At 42.7% G+C, this 15,882-nt stretch overlaps 1 protein-coding gene across 1 annotated transcript in view; it reads right to left on the bottom strand.

Annotated features, from left to right (window-relative positions):
- Window positions 1-2,303: 2,303 nt before the first annotated feature.
- EMC2 (ER membrane protein complex subunit 2) overlaps window positions 2,304-15,882 on the bottom strand; it is a 127,690-nt gene continuing 114,111 nt past the window's right edge. The window contains exon 12 of the mRNA XM_040354853.1: window positions 2,304-3,229. Coding sequence (XP_040210787.1) covers window positions 3,143-3,229 — 87 coding nt within the window. The 3' untranslated portion in view covers window positions 2,304-3,142. The remainder of the gene's footprint in view (window positions 3,230-15,882) is intronic.

Below are 15,882 nucleotides of genomic sequence, written 5' to 3'. Positions count from 1 at the left end.
AAAAAAAAACAACAACCTGGAAGCCGATTGGTTTCTATGCAGAGCTGCACCAGATTTTGCACTCTCCAGTTTTAGCGAGTTATGGGCTTCATGAGCGAACAGTCTCAAATGTGTACCAATATCCCCCTACTGATCAATGTATAAACAAACTCCATTTTAATTAGACTTTTTTGGTACGTTAAAAAATGAGTACAAAAGAGAACAATGTTTGGATGGGTTGTTCTCTTTATACTATTTATTGGATGTACCTAAAAAGTCCCATTAAAATGGAGTTTGTGAACACATACTGTAAATAAAATAAAAAAACATAGTGGCACAAGACTATAAAAGAGAGATTTTTTTTAGCTTTATAAAAACCTAAAAACTTAAAGAAGAAAAAAAACACCCATCTGATATCAGTCTAAAGAGGACTGTATCATTACCAAGCAATGTACCATCCAACCATTAAAGTGGTTGTAAAGGCGGGAGGGTTTTTTATCTTAATGCATTGCCGTGCTTGTTGTGGTGGCACTCGGCACTCGGGACGAGCCAGAAGCACCGAATAGGGGCCAGAGAAGAGGAGGATTTGGGCTGTTCTGTGCAAAACCACTACACAGAGCAGGAATTACATTTTTTCTTAGCATCACATTAAAGCGGAGCTCCACCCTAATTACAACATTGCTTCTATTACACTTGCGCTATCCAAAACGCTAAAAAACGATGTTTTCGTTTTGTAAATCTGTACAGTACCTGCATAATTGGTGAGGCTTCCGGTCTGCATCGTTGCGGGAATAATACGGTCATTGCGTCACTTCCCGTGCGATGCAGTGCACTCTGGGAGCATCTCTCCATAGCTCCCTGTCTTCACTGGGCAGCCGTCATATCAAATATCGCGCGATCTCTAGAGCAGGATGTGACGTACGAGATAAACAAAGGAAGGAGGGCGGGCTTTGACTTACTAGCCTTGCCGTTGTCCTAGCAACACAGACGCTCCCGCCTCTCCTCCCCATTGCTCGTGCACATGCGCGATATCGAGCGGTGGATGCTGGGACATCAGCATCCACCCGAACCAGGAAGTGCCTGCTTGTGGGCTTATGCCCACAGTTAAGATGGCAAATAATAAAAACTGGGAATATAACTACATATTTCGCACCGAATGGCCGCGGAAAAAAAAAAAAACGTGAGTTTAACCACTTAAGCCCCGGACCAATATGCAGCCTAAAGACCCAAGGGGTTTTTACAGTTCGGGACTGCGTCGCTTTAAGAGACAATTGCGCGGTCGTGCGACATGGCTCCCAAACAAAATTGGCGTCCTTTTTTCCCCACAAATAGAGCTTTCTTTTGGTGGTATTTGATGACCTCTGCGGTTTTTATTTTTTGCGCTATAAACAAAAATAGAGCGACAATTTTGAAAAAAATGCAATATTTTTTACTTTTTGCTATAATAAATATCCCCAAAAAACATATATAAAAAAAATGTTTTCCCTCAGTTTAGGCTGATACGTATTCTTCTACCTATTTTTGGTTAAAAAAAAAATCGCAATAATCGGTTATCGGTTGGTTTGCGCAAAATTTATAGCGTTTACAAAATAGGGAATAGTTTTTTGCATTTTTATTTTATTTTTTACTACCAATGGCGGCGATCAGCGATTTTTTTCGTGACTGCGACATTATGGCGGACACTTCGGACAATTTTGACACATTTTTGGGACCATTGTCATTTTCACAGCAAAAAATGCATTTAAATTGCATTCTTTATTGTGAAAATGACAGTTTGGGAGTTAAACACAGGGGGCGCTGTAACATTTAGTGTTCACTTAGTGTGTGTTTACTACTGTAGGGGGGTGTGGCTGTAGGACTGACATCATCGATCGAGTCTCCCCTATAAAAGGGATCACTCGATCGATGCGCCGCCATAGTGAAGCACGGGGAAGCCGTGTTTACACACGGCTCTCCCCGTTCTTCAGCTCCGGGGAGCGATCGCGACAGAGCGGCTATAAACAAATAGCCGCGCCGTCGTCCCGGATCGCTCCCCGAGGCTTACCGACCGCCGCATGTAGCGAGGGGGTCCTGATCGGACCCCCCACCCACGTCAAGCAGAGCACCTACAGGTACGTTGATGTGCCTGTCCGTGCCATTCTGCTGACGTATATCTACATGAGGAGGTCGGCAAGTGGTTAAAGAATAACTGGCATTAGCAATTTAAATAGCCCTTTAAAAAAAAAAAAGTTTTTGCGTGGGAGAACCGCTTTAAATGTTTAGCTGTCAGCCAAATCATTTTTATACCCTCCTGTCAGAATCCATTACTATGAACATAAACAAAATCAGGGAGGAAAAAACATTTTTTTTTAATAAAAAATGGTGTATAACATCTAATTAAACAAGGTATTTTGCATTTAATTTAACCATCAAGGCAAATAAATTATGTTTCAGTGAAATTATTAATAACGCATTACGGCATAAAACATGCTTTCATTCCTGTCTACAAATACAAAGTGTGACACATTTCGCTACCGATTTTCATTCACTCCTTCACAGCCAAAAGATGGTTGTTATTTCAAGTCTTTCCGTGCCTTTGTGATGTCACAGCTAACTAAGGAACGAAAAGGCTGCATTGTTATGATTACGTTTATTAATCATAGCGTTAGAGCGCTTCCACCTGAAAGTGAAACTCCCGGCACAGTAATGAAAGTCCCTTAAAAAAAACAACCTAATGCAGATTTCAGAAGCTTCAAAATATCTGAAAATATTCTACTTTCGGGATGTCTTCTGGGTCAATTCTAAAAGCAAGCTGCCAAGCTAAAGGTCTGATTTTGGGGTGCAATGTCAATCGTTTGTGAGCACTAGTTCTTAGTAACATGTACACACACACTGTGGGGGTAGACTGCAGATCTGATCATACATGTTGGTGCAGTGGTTCATCTATGTCATGCATGCCTGTATGAGCCTTCAGATAGAGATATCAGAACATAAAACTGGGCAGCCATTTTCCATGTTACCACCAAGTGGCTGGCTGCCTACTTCAACTAATATAGAACAACTACTTAGGGCATCGCTAACCGTATCGTTTTTTTTTTTTTTCAGCTTGGAGCTCCACTTTAAAAGACAAAATTATGACTAGGAGATCTGGGTCACATGGGTACAGTTAGTGGCTTTAGAAGACTTAGGACTGAGTGATCTGTAACGTTTCCAACATGTTTTCTACGGCTTTCAGAGATGTTTGAGTATCTGGCATGGTCCGTCCTGCAAGCTGAAAAAAATAAAAATAAAATAAAATTATTCTTTGGATAACGGAGCAAAATTTTTCACTTTCAATAGATTTTTATTAAAGAAAAAAATGCGAAAAATAACTACCAAGAAGATAAGGAGATTAGGAAAGTGGAGGAATGGGTAGCAACGTGCAATGGCACTAGGGAACATTTCAACACTATTTGGGTCCCTTGGCTAAAACATACCTCTGACACGGGGTATATGTTTTTCCAGCCTGGATGTGACCGTATTATTGGAGCTTGCCGAGCCCTCCCTTAAGGTACGTCTTGGTCAACATAGTTCATCCTCTTAGGTCTCTACCCTAGACCTGGCAGGACCACCATTTTCAATACACTTTACTCTCTTTTTCAGAGCTGATCTTTGGATGTGAGCAATTACCCGCATTTTTCCAGTAGTAACATGGGTGCGTGCCAGGCAGAGATGGCTCCGCTTTCTCTTCCTTCCCTTTTCTCATGTCATTTTTTGCCCTCTCTACTGAGGACATGCAGGATAGGGCCTCTGCTGGACCCGGAAACCTAGAATAGCTACTCACTCCGGGAGGCAATACATACCCACCTAAACACATCTCTATTAGACTAGGTAGTCTCTGTGCCAGTTTATCCCCTTACGGGAAAGGTCAGTTTTGCATTGGTAAGGTGTTCATGACCTACTGCTGCTTGTATTAATCGGTTTAATTGATTCCTGCCTTGCAGTATGTTGGTGATGAAGTTCATTATGTGTATCCTCTTTATTTTTCTTTGTCATAAATAAAGATTACATAAAAAAAAAATTGCCAAGAAGATGTTACAGAGATCAAACTTTTTGAAAAATGACATGGCTGTTCAAGCACTTGGCAAAAAACGTAATCCAAAATTGATACTTCAGATTTATAGCTGTACTCCACGCAGATTTGAAAATGACCATTCGTTCCAGTTTCACGTGTACATTACAAAGTGTATTCAATCCGTAACAATGAACTTCTTTTATGCTCCCTTTTTGTCTGTTAAATATATCACTGAAAGTACCAACCCATACATACGCAGTACACTCGGGCACGCTCGGCTTCTGTCGCATAATCGCGAGGGGAGCCGAGCATGGCCGAGTGTACCCGAGTGTACTGCACTCGGTATATGTCGGCGGCCACGTTCAAACACAGCGCGGGAAGCGAGTATCGGCGTATATCGCAAACCCACGGTTTTGCCCTGATTTTAAGGGCAAAAAAGTGTGCGGTATACGCCGATAAATACGGTATTTTCATTTTTGCACAATAGTCGTTTGATTCTTTTGTGCAACAATTGAATTGAACAGAGTTTGGGGTGCCATTACGCGCATCATGCATTTTGCTGCAATTTGGAATCATGGGCAGCTTTGCGGCGATTCTGCACAGGATTCCAAATGGAGTAATGAGAACGAGGCCTTAGAGAAGAAAGCTAAAGCAGCCACAACATCTAAGGACTGCTGAGCTGCAATATATTACTTTTTGATCTGGATTTTAATACGTTTTAATCAGAACGGCGTGGAAAGACAAAGATGTTAAAATCTTCTCAAGTCCCAGGTTTGGCGTATTTTACACTTTTAAATTAAGTCTTAAAATGTTATCAAAACTTTAACACTAAATGTGTTTACTTGTGATGTGTAATGTGTGCCGAACAGAAAAACAAAGAGCGCTCATAGCCTGCACCGCCAATAAACCAGTGACCTGCATAGCACAGCAGCACAGGAGAAGATTAACAGTTGTGTATACCATTAAAGTGAGGTTTAATTTCCACTCACAAGTATTTACTCAGGAAGAAATTAAGGCCAGCCAATTATATCGTCCTATAATTACACTTCCCGGCAGCTCTGTTAGTTGACTGAAAGCCTTTGAATGGCGAGCTGTTGAGTACTTCATGCTGATTTTAAAATGAGTTTTCTAACAGCACTGACAACTGCCATCACTCATCAGGCTGATTATACTAAACATATTAAGTAGGTAAATCGCTGGCTTTTGTCAGCGAAAGGCATGTTTTCAATACCCCGCCAATAAAGCCCGATTTTCTCTAGAGAACACTTTTGTAATTTGCTTTTGGTCGGGGAAATTGTTCCTCGGTCTAATGTGAGCGTTTAAACACTTAATAAATTCTCAATATAATGGTGGATTTTCTAGAATTCTTCGTGTTACGTCTGTGATTTACAAGCTTCCCCAAAGTTAAATTCATTTAGTAAGTCTGCTACGATGTGTGTGGAAGGATTATGTGATCATGAAACGGTTCCACCGAGAAGCAAAAAGGGTGCCGTTAACCTGTTTCTGACCTCCAGCTAAGCTCCCTGATCAATCATGGCTGGAAAAGGGCGTTTTCAGATTTAATACACAGGCTCTATGTGATAAGGGAGGCACTGATGTATCCAATGGAACTTAAAGCGGAGGTTCACCCTAAAAACAATTATCTAACATTACATTGTGCTCACTCTCGGCATTGACAGTACGCTGATGTTTTTTTTTTTTGCCGTACATACAGTTGTATCGCTATTTTCCCCGCCGGCTTCCGGGTAGTGGCTCCTGCGGGAGTGGGCATTCCTATGCACAGGCTAAGTGATTGACGTGATGACAAAAGCTTCCCCCTGGCGCATAAGGCGCGTCACAAGTTGCCGAAAGAAGCCGAACGTCGGTGCGCAGGCGCCGTATAGCACCGACTTGCAGTTCGGCAACTCGTGACGCGCCTTATGCGCCGGGGGGAAGCTTTTGTCATCACGTCAATCACTTAGCCTGTGCATAGGAACGCCCACTCCCGAGGGAGCCACTACCCGGAAGCCGGCGGGGAAAATAGCTATACAACGGTATTTACGGCAAAAAAAAAAAAAAACATCAGCGTACTGTCAATGCCGAGAGTGAGCACAATGTAATGTTAGAATTTTTTTTTTAGGGTGAACCTCCGCTTTAATACTAAGAAACTAAAAAGAGAGGTACAGAAGTGTATTGGTCTGTTCAATGAAGGCAAAAATCTTGGTCGCACCACGTGTCCCTGCTTATTGCTCTATAGTTTTCAGGTAAGTCAACGTCACAGAATTCTGAACTCACAGGCGAAGAGCTAGCATGTTTTACACGTCAAAGCATTTGTATTTCTATCCATACAGCCCTGAGGATTACACATCTTTGCCAGACAGCTAAGGCAAGTAACCTGACATTTTTGTATTCTACCTAAGCAGCACAACTATGTCAAGAACCTGCCTGCAACGGGACAGTGAAGGAGCAGCAACAGTCATGATAAGGTTGTGACAGACCAAACCAGGACAGGGGCTTTTAGAGGGGACTACAGGGTGGTCTCTTGCCTACTCACTTGGACCCACGCTTTTAAGGGAACACTACTCTTTGGGAGGTATGGGCCTGGAGTTGTCTTGTTCTAAACCCACTCTGGGAACTTGAGGACCCAATACATATAGAGAGTCTTCTATGCTCAAATCAGCAATGACTGCTTTAACTGTGATACTCAGAGCAGAGGTTAATATGATCAGTTTAAAGCAATCCGATACTGTGGTCTCCCGCTAAAGACTGTTTATTAAGGGGTTATGTGTCTTTCTGTTAAGTATGTCTCTCCCATTTGGTGCCTCCTAGATGTGCATTCCCATCGGTAATTGAGTCACCTGTTGTTTTTGTCTGTCTGATCATCTCTTGGAAATGCGATTAATACCTTGTCAATGAATCATTGTGGAATATTATATGTTTACATCGTTACATAGTAGGTGAGGTTGAAAAAAGACACAAGTCCAACCTATGTTTATGTTGATTAATTTACTATTAGATAATATTTAGATTCAATTTGTTTACATCAGGTTAGGAAACCTGTGGTCCTCCAGCTGTTTACGAACTACAAGTCCCATCATGCCTCCGGGAGTAATTGTAACTTGCAGTTATGCAATGCCTCATGGGAAAAGTATTTCCACAACAGCTGGAGGGCTACTGGTTGCCTACCCCTGATTTAGATTAACATAGCTGTTCCTTAGCTACAGTATCTCCCAAAATTGAGTACACCCCTCACATTTTTGTAAATATTTTATTCTATCTTTTCATGTGACAACACTGAAGAAATTACACTTACTTTGCTACAATGTAAAGTAGTGAGTGTACAGCTTGTATAACAGTGTAAAGTTGCTGTCCCCTCAAAATACCTCAACACACAGCCATTAATGTCTAAACCTCTGGTAACAAACGTGAGTATACACCCAAGTGAAAATGTCCAAATTGGGCCCAATTAGAAATTTTTCCTCCCCGATGTCATGCGACACGTTAGTGTTACAAGGTCTCAGGTGTGAATGGGGAACAGGTGTGTTAAATTTGGTGTTATCGCTCTCACTCTCTTATACTGGTCAATGAAAGGTCAATATGGCACCTCATGGCAAAGAACTCCCTGAGGATCTGAAAAAAAGACCTGTTGCTCTACATAAAGATGGCCTAGGCTATAAGAAGATTGCCAGGACCCTGAAACTGAGCTGCAGCACGGTGACCAAGACCATATAGCGGTTTAACAGGACAGGTTCCACTCAGAACAGGCCTTGCCATTGTCGACCAAAGAAGTTGAAGTGCACGTGCTCAGCATCATATCCAGAGGTTGTCTTTCGGAAATAGACGTATGAGTGCTGTCAGCATTGCTGCAGAGTTTGAAGGGGTGGGGGGGTCAGCCTGTCGGTGCTCAGACCATACACTGCACACTGCATCAAATTGGTCTGCATGGATGTTGTCCCAGAAGGAAGCCTCGTCTAAAGATGATGCACAAGAAAGCCTTCAAACAGTTTGCTGAAGACAAGCAGACTACTGGAACCATGTCCTGTGGTCTGATGAGACCAAGAAAAACGTATTTGGTTCAGATGGTGTCAAGCGTGTGTGGCAGCAACCATGTGAGGAGTACAAAGACAAGTGTGTGTTGCCTACAGTCAAGCATGGTGGTGGGAGTGCACACACAGAAGGAAAGATCCTGCCAAGAAGGTCACATCTGCGGAACACACCCCTTGCTGACTGTAGAACGTCCTCAGTTTCCAGTGGTTATACCAGAATGATGCCTGCATCTGGTATGAACATTTTCAGCCGGTGATTCCCTGTACTGCCACCTTTCCTGACTCTGCCGATCACGGAGCTTGAGAACTATGCGATTGGCGGTGATGGCTGCACAGCAAAGAGAGGAACTGACGCTGTTACCCCCCGCTCTGTGACCCCGGAAACCATAAGTGAAGAGTATTTTGTCACTTCCTGTTCTGGATCTCTGTTTACCTGTTCATTAGCAGCCAGGGAGAAGCAGATCAGTCTGATCTATGTCTGATCGGCTGCATTGGAGGCTAGAGGAGAGATATGGAGGTCTACTAGACCCAAGATCTCTCAATAAAGAGGACCTGTTTTTGATAAAATAAAAAATAAATTAAAGCGGTCCCCCGTGCTTACACGCAAATGCAGAGACGCATACATTACTTCCGCACGCATACGTAAATGATGATTGCACCACACGTGAGGAACTCTAAACTGGTAACCTGTAAAAGGTGTTTAAAGCTTCGCCTATGGAGAAGTAAAGTAATTTGCCACCAATCCACAGGCAGAAGCAATTTTAAAGCATGACATTTTAGATATCCATTTACTCAGTGTAATATCTTTTATATTTTACAAAAACATTAGGTATTATTATTATTGCGTTTGTGTGCAATAAAATACATTAAAGTGTATTTTTCCCCCAAAAACTGCACTTGAAAAACCGCTGTGCAAATACAGTGTGACATAAAAAATTGCAACACCCATCATTTAATTCTATAGGGGCTCTGCAAAAAATAAAATTATATATATAAAAAATATGATTGGGGTTCTAATTAATTTTATAGCAAAAAAAAAAAGTAGATTTGTACATGTAGGGTCAGAATTGGTCTGGTTGGCAAGTGGCTAAATGATGCAGTGCTGGGTCCTAGTGGCCAACAAAAATACTGTTAAAGTGGAACTTTAGTCAGAAAATGAAGTCCTGCTAGATGACTTCAGGCTGGCCCCTTTTGCAGGTAAATCTATGTAGAACATTAAAAATAAGTGACTGTGGTTTAAAATCCAATAATACATTGTCTCACCCTGCTCTGCACATGCTCAGTTGCTCTCCATTTTTAGGCACGGCCAGCCTGTAGAGGCCGATCTGCCGACAGCCTCAAAGTGGATTTAAACCCTTTTATTCTTTACAGCCAAGGAAGCTGCTGCTGTTTGTCTTGCAACTGTCATGGTGCTGCCCTTGAGCAATTAGGAAACCAGCCATTTGATAGTTTGACAGTTTGGTTGAAGACAACAGCAAATGTGACAGTTAGTAATCCTGGCATTCCCAGGAATGCAACTGTTTTTTAAACTGTAACAGAATGGCCCGTGGGACCCAGAGGCTCTTGAAGGGTGTGGGGTACTCCTGTTTCAGCTTCACCAATGAATCTTGTGTCTAGGGTCATATTATGTCCACTAGGGGCATAGGATGACTGAGAACTGATATCTTGGATTACATGAGATGGGACAGTAATGATAATCCACAATATATTCAAGAATGTCTGCAAAGAACTAATTACAGGTTGTTGATTCTGAACCCAACAGGTCAATAAGAGAGTGACTCATTCAATGTGGAACATAGACTGTTATGGTGGTAATTAAGTCTTCTACTGTCATGTAAACTAACCCTAGTCTGGCTTCTAAAGACCTTTTCATTGTGTGAGGCCAACTAACACTGTATTGTGTAAAAGTTCTATTGATGAAATGTGTATTGTATAGCAGGTGAAAAGAGCTTATCTCGGAGTCACCTTGTCTGGGTAAAAGGATTAGTAATTAACTCATGTAGATTATCTCGATGCCAAAAAGTCTGACTAAAGATGTGTCTTGAGCTCCTTGTGTCATGTTGTGGGTGGAGTTGATTCATTGTTCACTCTTGGTTTCTACTGTATAAAAGCCTGAGTTTACCATTAAAGTGTCTATTCGTTTGAACCAGAGAACAAACAGAACTGTGTGTCTCGTTTATGGGGAACCCTATGGGCCGGGTTCGTCTGCTGGATTGTGGAATGTCGATAAGCTGTCGTGGGTTGGTGGAATGGAATATCGTAAATGGCGTTAACCCCTGACCGTTACAGAAACCATTAAATCAAATGGGTTTAGTTCCGTTTTGTGATCTACTGCTGTTCAGGGGCTCTAGGCTTAAGAAAAATGTCCGCCTCCAGCAAGAAGAGACAGGAGCAATGCTGGAGGCAATTTGCGGCACACCCTAAATTTTGGTAAAAGAATTAATATTGTAGAATATATGTTCCTTGCTAAAGAACATTATTTCTGCTTTATGACGACAGAGGAAGGGTGACCCCATTGCTTCTTGTAAACTCAGAGACCTGATATTTTGGTGCAGCTACAATGGAGGAAGCAACGGGCAGAGTAGCACCGTAAAAGTTAGAATAGTAAGGGGGGTGGGAGAGGTTGGCTTTAAAGAACCCCCATCACTGAGTTGTGCACTTAGTACAAGGAGTACAAGCAACAAGTAGTAAAGCACAGCAAGCACTTATCTTTCAGTTTTATGCTTGCTCTATGTAGACCGAGTATGCTGCACTTTTTTGGGGGTATACAGGCGTAGAAACCAGTAAAGTCATTGATAATAGGTTCCCATGCGTTTGTATGGAACACCCTAGGTGTAATCCACCTGTGAGCATTCCCATAACTGCAGTCTAAGATAAAAGACTTTATATGGTGGCATGAGCTGTTCTTTATTTCCACTCATCGAACTAGTAGACTAAAGCATGCCTGGCACTGAGCGAGAACAGAGTGTCTTTTCTTCTGACGCTCCCCTTCTATTCCCAGGCAAACAGGAATGGTCCTAATCTGATGCTCGGGAGGTACAATTCCTTCCAGAATCAGCTCTGATACAGCACAGCCACGTTAATGCTTGGGAATCTCTTGATAAAATCACTGAGGCTTTTGAAGAAATCAGGTCAGATTTCGGAGTTCTAAGTAAACATTGAGGAGATAAAGCTGAAATATTAAAGTGTGTAGCCACTGATTAAATAATACCGGCTACACTTCTGACATGGCTGCTGGAACAGAACACTGCGATTGTTCCATGGAGGGGCATACAAAAAGCTTATAGCAATATTGAAGCACATTTAGGAGGTTCAATACATTAAAGTAATTGTAAACCTTCCTGTTTAAAAAATAAATAAAAAAATAGTGCAATACTTTAGCACAGAACAGCCCATATTCTCTTCTTCTGGGGTCCCCCGCCAGTGCTCCGAGGATTTGATTGTCAGCAGCGGGAGCAGGCATACGACACACCAGGCAAAACACTTGCTTTGTTTTCACCATATTTTATCTGTTTATAGTTGGAGTCCTCTTTTAAAGCGGAGTTCCACCCAAAAATGGAACTTCATCTTTTTCGGATTCCTCCCCCCCTCCGGTGTCAAATTTGAATTTAAGTCAAATTAAATACAGGTATTTTGCTCCCACTCCCAGGCATAGATACCCGAGCCACCTGCCGGTATCTACGCCACACCCCCGCCGGTATCTACACCCCCCAGCTGTCTTCTGGGAGACACACAGGTCCCAGAAGACTGGAGGGACCAGTGGGGTTGCGCATGTGCAGTAGGGAACCAGGAAGTGAAGATGCAAGTTCCACCCATTTTGGTGTTTATTAAAAGTCAGCAGCTACAAAAAAGTACCTGCTGACTTTTAATAAACATACACTCACCGGTCCTACGGTCCAGCGATGCGGGTGCCCAGAGCCTCGCTTCTCTCCCTTTCCTTCTGCGGCGCCGGCATCACTACTGTGGGCACCCGGCTGTGACAGCTTGTGCCGTCACAGCCGGGTGTGAGTCACTCTGCACGTCCTGAATGGCAGTACAATCTTCTGGGACCTGTGACGTGTCCAGAAAGAGTGTAACACCACTCAAACTGTGGATAAAGATTTCCTTAATGGGTGCTGGCCCTGGCTCACCACCGACAATAGTAGTTGAAGAAAAATAAAATTGGTCGCACACCATGGAAGGAAGAACTTCTGTAGAATAGTTACTTTATTGTCAAAGTGCCAAAGGACGTAGACAGCACGTTACAGGAACATTGGTTACAGAGGATTGCAGGAAGAGAGGGGCCGCCTAGGCCAAAGTGGCAGCTGGGTACCTGTCAAAACTAGGTACTCGTTAGTCCGTCCCCCCACAAAAAAAAATGACATGTCAAATATGGCTTGCCAGGGGGTCAGGACTGCTTAAAGTGGAACTCTGCTTTAAAAAAAAACAGAAAGTAAATGAACAGAAGACTAATCCAAATCAAGTATTTGGTGTGACCACCCTTTTCCTTTAAAACAGTATCAATTCTTCTAGGTACACTTGTACACAGTTTTTGAAGGAACTCGGCAGGTAGGTTGACGCATCATGTTTTTGTGCATAGTTAACTGGCTTAGTCTTGTTTCCATGCCGGAGGTATGATTCGCTGCCCACAATTCTCCCATGAAGACCACTTCTGGCCAGACATCTCCAGACAGCAGATGGGTGTACCTAGGTACCACTGGTTTCTGCCAGTTATGTGCTGATGGCACTACGCAACATCTGCTAGTGCCGAGGCAAAGTAAGCATGATGTGAATGTCATCTGCTACATTAAGGAGTAGCTCCAGGGTCTTACAGATTTTTTTTTAAGTCAGACAGACACCTGTCCCGGTATCCCGCAATGTCCTCACCCAAGCCAATATTTTAATCAACTTTGGGTGCAGGCCCTGGCATCTCTATTAAGGCAAACAGGAAGTAAAGCCTTGCAGCTTCACAGCCTGCTTCCTACTGCACATGTGTGAGTCACGCTGCACCTTGTCAATGGTCCTGTAAAGGGAAGGGGGGCGAAGACTTCATGTGTTTCTTTGTGCTTCTTTAAAAGAGCTTAAACTGGACACCTTGAAACCCCAGTCTGCTTTGAAATCTTTGCCTGGGAGAGATATTGCTGATGCAGTATGACTACCTTGTGTCTTGTTGCTGTGCCCAGTCTTGCTATGGTGTATGACCTGTGACATGAAACAACCTCAGCTTAGTAGCAGAATTTGGCTGTTCCTCACCCAGTTTTAAACCTCTTACACAGCTGTTTCAGGTAATGACTATGTTTCAATCTACATAAGAAATTGACGTTCATTTGCACCTGCTTGGTATAAGTGATTAATCATACACCTGACTAATCCTACAAAATCCCTGACTTTGTGAAGTGTACAAAGTGTGCAAGTGTAAGAACTGATGCTGGTCTGAAGCCAAAGGATAGTCACACCAAATATCGATTTTTCTTTTGTTTGCTCACTTTGCATATTGATAAAGAATAAACAACAAATAGGATTTTTTGTACTCACCGTAAAATCCTTTTCTCTGTTGTCCATGGACGGACACAGCGCCTTAAATCTTGACATTTGGGTTATGTTCCTGTTCATAGGAGAGGACTAGTCCTCTCCTATGAACAGGAACATAACCCAAATATCAAGATTTAAGGAGCTGTGTCCGTCCATGGACAAAAAGAGAAATAAATATTTTTGAAAGCATTCTTACTTTGCAGTATTTCTTCACACCTGCCGAAAATGTTTGCAAAGCACTGTAGTAAAAATGGACAGCGGGCATAAAAAGAAATCCGTACTAAAATAAAACAGGGGCCATTATTTCTGCCTTCCTTTTAAAAATGCATGTTGCTTGGCTGTCTAAAACCTCTGTACTGTAACTGCTGATCTGCATACTTCTTCCAGGTCAGGTAACCAACATTTTCAATAGACACTAATAATGGCAGCCAACACATTTATTTATTTATTTATTTTAAAAAGAAACTGTACTGTGGGAGCTGGTTCTCAAATAAGACAAGCATAGGGCAAAAGTCAAGTCACCAGGTATTGGTATATGCAAGTAGGTTGGCTTCCTGTAGATAATCTTTTTCCACACTACTGACTTACAATGCATCGTTTTCTGCCATCTTGGCAGAGGAAGGGCTTTGCTTCCTCATACCAGTGATGACCCCCTGATGATTGGTGATCTGATAAATGGATGCAGCAGCAAGAAGAGGTTCAAAAAGCATAGATCCACAGAGAGAATAAAGCACAAGCAGGGAGATCCTTGCACTGTAGGTCTCATGAACACCTTCCTCTCCAGCAAGGAGAACAGTGAGCAGCACAGTAGTGGCAACACCCTTTTGAACTCCAAATCTCACAAGACTGGAAGTGACATATAAGAGTGCCTTAGATCTTACACTGCAAATATACAGCTATAAGACACAGGAGGAGTGCCTAGGAAAAGGATGTTTTTCAGTGTACTACATAGGCACACTAATTCAAGATGGTTTTTATACCATAGCAAACCCTCACTTTTGAAGTTCAGATCCACTTTAAATGAAGGTAGTTTAATGTACCTACACATACCTCCCATTGTTCTTTCAGAGCTTTACTGTTAAACTGGAACTCATGATACTCCACTATGCAAATCTATATTTTGGTCAAAATCTAGATTTGGCACATACCTTCCTGTACCTAGTCAAAAAGTCATTCATCACATTAACAAATGATTAAAGCTTCTTATTTTTCTATTAAAACAATAAACATGTTATAACTACCTGCTCTGTGTGGTTTTGCACACAGCAGCTCTGATCCCCATATTCTCTGGTGCCCTGCTGATGCTCCTGGCTCTGCTCCGCTTTCTATGGGGGAACTTGTGCGGGCTCAACTCAGTCCCACAGTTACAGGATGCGATTGACAGTGGCAGGAGTTAATGGCTTCTGCTGCTTTAAAGGGGTTGTTTTTTCACCTTCATGCTTCCCATGCATTAAGGTGAAAAAAACACCTTGCACTCTCGGGCCCCCCAGCCCCCCCGTTTCACTTAGCTGAGCCACGAAACTCTGTGGGCACAATCCCACGATGCTTTCCCCCAGCCTGAGGCAGCTCTTCATTGAAGATTAATAGCAGCGCAGCCATTGTCTCCCGCTGCTGTCAAACAAATCAATGACGCGGTGCGCCGGGGCCGAGTGATGCACTTGGCGGCTATGGCCGCCACTGTATCACACGGGAGCGTGCCCACAAGCTAACCCCCTTGAGAGAGCGCTTCCCATGAAGGTGGTTAGCTCTTGCAGGGCGGAGCCAAGACAGACGCTGAGGGACCCCAGAAGACAAGGATCGGGGCAACTCTGTGCAAAAAGAACTGCACAGTGGAGGTAAGTATGACATGTTTGTTGTTATTTTATTTTTTAACCCTTACAACCCCTTTAAATGCGCCCAGAGAAGAGTAAAGGAGTGACAGAGCCCAGAGAGTTGATGGTCTCAAGCACAATGCTGAATCGGGGATAGGCTGTTACACAGGTGTTTTTTTTTACCTTAATGCAAAGAATGCATTGAGGTGGAAAACCTTTAGAATTTACCCACTTTAAGAGATGGAGGTAATAGGTTAGAGCTCGATCTTCAGAGCTCTCTACTGGAGTCAAAGGTTTGGATCTGTGGTTTTTGGGCGCCCCTGGCTGCTCTGAATGAACACAAAAAATCTGTGTCGGCCACACTGAATTAAATGCCTGCTCTTGGTTTTATTTCTTTTTACTATAGTACACATTTGCTTTAGATGCAAAGGGCACCAGAGGTTTCTAAATAGAAATCGCAACATGATATAAATTGCCTCTTGTGGTGTAATAAAGATAGAATGTCACAAATAAAACACATATG

The sequence above is a fragment of the Rana temporaria genome, chromosome 5 (genome assembly GCF_905171775.1).
Source record: "Rana temporaria chromosome 5, aRanTem1.1, whole genome shotgun sequence".
Classification (NCBI taxonomy): Eukaryota; Metazoa; Chordata; class Amphibia; order Anura; family Ranidae; genus Rana; species Rana temporaria.
The sequence above is the reverse complement of the archived record's forward strand: the minus strand, read 5'-3'. Positions and strand labels throughout refer to the sequence as shown.